The sequence below is a fragment of the Tupaia chinensis genome, unplaced genomic scaffold, assembly GCF_000334495.1.
Source record: "Tupaia chinensis unplaced genomic scaffold, TupChi_1.0 Scaffold000453_2, whole genome shotgun sequence".
NCBI classification, from domain to species: Eukaryota; Metazoa; Chordata; class Mammalia; order Scandentia; family Tupaiidae; genus Tupaia; species Tupaia belangeri.
The window spans coordinates 331659-337257 of NW_006159961.1; the positions used below are offsets into that span (position 1 = coordinate 331659).

At 55.0% G+C, this 5599-nt stretch overlaps 1 protein-coding gene across 1 annotated transcript in view; it reads left to right on the top strand.

Moving 5' to 3' along the window:
- The window catches only part of PKP1 (plakophilin 1), a 55075-nt gene that overhangs the window by 9233 nt on the left and 40243 nt on the right, over window positions 1-5599 (top strand). The window contains exon 2 of the mRNA XM_006155468.2: window positions 4283-4389. Coding sequence (XP_006155530.1) covers window positions 4283-4389 — 107 coding nt within the window. The remainder of the gene's footprint in view (window positions 1-4282; window positions 4390-5599) is intronic.

Below are 5599 nucleotides of genomic sequence, written 5' to 3' on the forward strand. Positions count from 1 at the left end.
GGGGGAGTATCCCCGCATATCCCAGTGGGTAGCTGCCTCCATTTCCAAAGGTTTTGTATGTGAGAAGCCCAGCTCACCTATGGCATAAGAGCCCCAGCCAGTCTATCCCAGACTCTGAAGGAAAGCAGTAAGTGGGATGCCAGTGTCGAGGAGTGGATTTTCTGAGATTTAAAAATTATTTTATTATTATTATTATTATTATTATTATTATTATCTCGACCAGACAGACAGAGCGAGGAAAAGAAAGTGAGAAAGCAAACCGCCAGGTCCAGGACTTGAACCTCAGTCAACCATGTGGGAGTCCAGCTCCTTAACCACCACGTGACCAGCTGGCCCTCTGAGATGGTTTTACATTGACACAAAGCGAGATGGGCTGTGTGAACAAAGCAGCTTGTGTTGCTCATATACTCGGGATACTAATATCTGCTCTGAGATACTGCTGTTTGATCTTGGGGTCCTGAGGGTGGGCCTCTGCCTGCCTCACCGAGAAGTTGCCATCTTTTTGTTTGAGGTGGATGTACTGCTACTTGGCAGGAGGATGGGGTGATTTTGCAGGGTGAACTGCATGCTAGGATCCCCTCCCCTTCATGCCCCTGAACCAGGAATCCTTTCTGAGGACGTGGCCTTGCAGCTGCACACAGCCCCTTTCTCCCTAGTTTACCCCGCTCCCCTGGGGACCTGGTTAGTGGGAGACAACCAGCATGAATAGAATTCAAGAACCCTGAGCCTCGTCTGTTTTAAATAGGGGTTGTCGAGCTTCTGGACACCAAGAACCTGGTGCCAGAGTTCCTTTACCACAGGGTCGGGCAGGAGACAGAGTCAGCCAACACAAGGGGCCAGCCCAGGCCAGCTAGGTCCAGCTCCAGCCAGAGCAGTGCCCTGAGCCCAAGGTTCTGAGGAGAGAAGGGACTGGTCCCAGCTTCCAGAGTGTCCCACGTGCATGGCAGCAGAGACTGGCACAGGCAGGAAGGGGACAACTGGCTACACGTTACCTTGCTCTGCACCGAAGGACAGTCAGTCAGGGGTGCTGGGACCAGAGGTGGTTGATCAGGAGGCTTTCTAGAAGTGAGTCCTAGGGAAGTGAGAGGACCAGGTGGAGACACGGAGCTGTCCGAGCTGTCACCCTCAGTCATTAGAGGCCCCGTGTTCTTGCTATTGAACTTGACTCTTAGAGGGTGTCGCTTACCAGCCAGGCACCCCAGGGTTGGGAGAGTGGGCAGTTGTCTCTGTTGAGCAATGTTCTCACAGTCAGCACTGCCACCTGCACCTGGCACCCCACAAAGTGTTTCTTCAGGTGTGTGACACCTCTGGGCTCCTCCCCTCCCTTGCCACCTCTGCCCCAAGTATAGCTACCTTTTGCCGGAGACAGTGCTTGCAGCATGATGGCAGCCTTACTTACAGGGAGCCCAGCAGACCCCCATGTGCAGGGTAATCTAAGAGCTGCCTTCAGGAACTGCCTGGAATGACCCGGAGACCTTGGCCCCACCAGGAGTAAGGGTGACAGCCCACTCTTGTCTTCACCTGCATCATCGCTGGGCCAGGGGGACTGCTTTGGGGCATTCCACCTTCTGCTTCCTGTGTCCATGCATCTGTGCATCTCACCCCACCTCTGCTTTCATGGCAGAGCCCCCCACCTTCACACAGAGAAGAGTATGGGGGAGGGAGGCAGGCAGGTGCAGTGTGAAGGGAAGATGCACACCCAGATGAGCTGGAGGGAGAGCCCAGAGCTGACAGGTTCCCTCTCACAGAGGCAGAGCTGGGTGGGAGCCTCTCCTTACAGGAAGACTCCCTGGGGCTCTGTAAAACTCTGTCTGTCAGCGCCCCAGAATCTCCATCTGGAAGCAGCTGGCTGACCCACACCTACCCTTTGGCAAGAAATACCCATCATAAGGCGAGAGCCAAGCTCACTCCAGCCTGCCAAGCCTGCAAGGGATGATAGAAGGGGGCTGGCTGGAGGGCAGGAGTGGGCCCTGCCATGAGTGCCTGGCCACAGTCTCCTCCTGGGGGAGCAGGAGTGCTGGGGTGTCTCCAGTCACCCCCTGACTAAGGCAGTCCTTCCAGAGGAGCAGCTGCTGGGGAAAGGCCAGGAAAAGGAGCATCGAGTTAAGTCGGGGCTCAGTGGGCCTCAGGGTGGAGTCCCAGGATGTCTTCAGGAGCCTGGGGATCTGGAAAGTGGGCTGCCAGGCTCTTGAGGATACAAAAGGCTCAGGGGGGAACCAGCAGTTAGCGTAATGGCTATGTCGCTGGACTCCCATGTAGTCGACTGCGCTTCACGTCCCGGACCCGGTGGCTTAAAACTCACGCCAGGCGCGTGTGCGTGCGTGCCCAAGATCCCGAGAGGAGAATGGAGGAGAAGAGATTGCGGCATGACCATCCCCCCTGGGGGGTGATTTCTCGCTTTCTGTCTCTATGTCTCTGTCTGTCTGGCGAGCGCACGCGCCCTATAGTGAAAACCTCTCCCTCCCCCCCCCAAAAAAAAAAAGAATGCCCAGGAGATGATCACGCCGTCTTGAACCAATCACTGAACTGATCATACTCCTTTGGAAAAAAAAAAGAAAAGAAAAGGCTCAGGGGATTCAGGCACGCAGCAAGGCAGGTGGCAGTGTAGCCTCTGACGCCCACCCCTCCTCACTGTCAGCTGCACCTCTCTCCGGAGAGGTCAAGCAGGGCTCCTCTGAATGCCATCAGGCATGTGTCACCAAGTCACACAGCCACAGGTCGGTGGATGGGACCTTTGGAGGACATAGGGCCCAACCGCAGAGTTGAGGAAGAGGAAGCCGAGGCTCAGAAGGAGTGTATGGCTTGCCTTTGTGCCAGAGCCAGGGCCAAGTTCAACACCTGTCCGCTCCCGGGGCCAGCCGTGTCTGCTGCAGCCCAGGAACCCTCATGTCCAGTGGTCGCCCATGATAGACAGGGAATCTGGGCGGTGCCCTTGCCTGTGAGCCGTCATCTGGCATTAGACAGAGGAGGTGGCACCAAAGCTGCCCTCTGCTCTTCCCTCTGCTCCCGTCTCAGGCGTTTCAGTCTCCCCCGCCCCCAGAAAGGTTAGGGGCTCAGCGGGTGTGGCAGAAGAGAAGCCGCCAAGCCCTCTTCCCATAGACGGTTTCTGCTGGGGAGTCTGACCGTCACAGCCTCCTAGGAGACTCTCCCGGGAGTCTCTCACTTACCTGAGTTCCCAGAGGCCATGTGTGACAGGAGTGTGCGGTGAGCCTGGCCCTGGTCCTGCAGGCCACAGAGCACTGCTTGCCCCTCACAGAGCCGCCAGGGTAGATGGGCGAGTGGAATCCCAGGCAGGTGGGACCTGGATCGGAGACGGCAGGGCGGTATGCAGTTAGATGCAGAGAGGGTGCCTTGGGCAGGGCAGAAAGGACTCTCTGGAGAGGGTGAAGTCTTGAGCGTGGCTTGGAAAATGATAGGATCTGGTGGCCATGGTGGTGGAGGATGGCAGGTTCAGCTGCCAGATGTGAGCAAAGTCACTGCGGGCCGTGTTTCCAGGACAGCGGTCAGTGAGGAGACCAGCCTGTGCAGCGCTGTGTCTGCCCCTCAGCCCCCTGCCACCACCGTGCTGTAAAAGGAGCCCCCAGATCCAGTTCTGCTTTCTGTGATTCAAAGCCACTTTGCCGCTAATAACACTAATGACACTCCGTCCTCCTGCGGAGCCTGTCATTTGTGGCTCTTGGGGCACTCTGAAAACATTCATTAATCCTCACTGGGCCTTTGAGGTTGATCACTGCTCCCCCTTCACCAGCTGGAGCACGTGGGAGATCAAGGAAGGGGTGGAAGGTTACCTGTCACTGGGGGGCCGGGCCAAGGTTGGAGGAGACCTGCCGCAAATCGGATCTAGCCAGTCATCTCAACTCTGTGGCCCTGACCTTGGGTCTCCACGCCTGGAATGTTGGGATCCTGCATGCTGTCCCCAAGTGGGAAGCTTATCCTTGTGGAAGGGGAAGGGGGGATCGTAACTCCCTGGGCTGGAACGGCAGCGCTTGGTCCTCCCAGCCAACTCCTGATCTGTAAGTGTTAACCTGCTCCAAGCGGTAGGAGAGCCATGAGGCTTCCAAAAGGGGTCAGTCAAGACTGAGAGCTGCCCCTGCAGCAGCCCGTAGTGGCCCTGCCCTTGGGAGGGGACAGAGATAGATAGAGATGGCCACCGGCAGGTGACTTAGTCTCCGTCCTCCTTCAGAAGCTGGATCTGGTGCTCCATGGACATGGGGGTGATGTTCTGGGGAGGAGAGGTGTGTGAAGATTACACCTTGTCCTAACCTCATCCTTTGCCCTCCAGGGTCCATGTATGATGGCTTGGCTGACAATTACAACAACTACGGGACCACCAGCCGGAGCAGCTACTACTCCAAGTTCCAGGCAGGCAATGGCTCCTGGGGATATCCGGTAAGGAGGTGCCTCCATTCTACAAGGCCCGGAATGTTTGCAGGGATGGCCAGCAGGTTGTGGTGGAGAAAACCTGAACTAGTTGCCAAAAGAGTAATTGATGCAGGCCTTGGTCCATGAGCTGAGGCTCCTCCACCCCAGCCAGGTCTGTGTACATGGCCATTATTTTCTGGGTGTTCTTAATGCAGTCCCTGGATGGGCTGATTGGGTGTTTGTGAATGTCTCCAATGAGACTACTTTAGAAAAAGCCTAAAGAAAAGAACATTATGAAACAAGTCAATTTCCCAATGTGTCTGATCTCGTCATGGATTTGAAAGAAGTTGGAATTTTGTTTTTAAAGAAAGATTTTTGCTATAGGGCATGTGCGCTCACGGACAGACAGAGAGACAGAGTGAATTCACTCCCCAGGGGGTATGGCCACACCACAGTCCCTTCTCTTTCATTCTCCTCTTGGGATTTTGGGCACACACACTCATCATGAGTTTTAAGCCACCGGGTCCAGGACTTGAACCATAGTTGACTACGTGGGAGTCCAATGATATAACCATTACACCAGCTGCTGGTCCCGAAACTGGAATTCTTGAGGCCCATTTGTGTGTGCTGATGGCCAAGGAGAGGACACTGAAGGGTATCAGAGACCAGGAAAGCGTGTCCACCATAGAGATTCCTGCACGGGCCGCTGCAAGCTGGAGTTGAGCAGGTGTTCTCAGTACAACCATGTGAACCAGAGCAGGTGTCTCCTCCTACGGTGCAACAAGGCACAGGGCTTCTCCCAGGCCCCAGGTCTCGTGACTTCCTTTTATTTTTGCTGATGCCTTTGCAAGGCCCTGGAGACGTGGTGCAGAGGGTGATGGAGGTGGGTGTTCTGGGGGACGCTGGGGACTGTCTTCCTGGGGCTCTAGGCTTTCAGTAACACTTGCTTTGAGCCATATTGTACACGGATGTCACTTCTGATCTTCGGAGTCCTAGGCCGTGGATGGCAGAGGATGGACGGTTTAGGGGTCTGATATTCTTTGCTGTTTGCCTTTTGATTCCTTCTTTCCTCAGTTCCGTTGGGGCTAGTTTGGGAGGTGACTTTCTTGTATGTTTAGGTTGGGGACTAAAGAGAAGAATGGACTAGCCTGGCCTCAAATTTACTTCCCTGGCTTTTTTTTTTTTTTTTTTCTCCCTATTTTTTTTTTTAAATTTACAGCCTCGGGGTAACACGGGG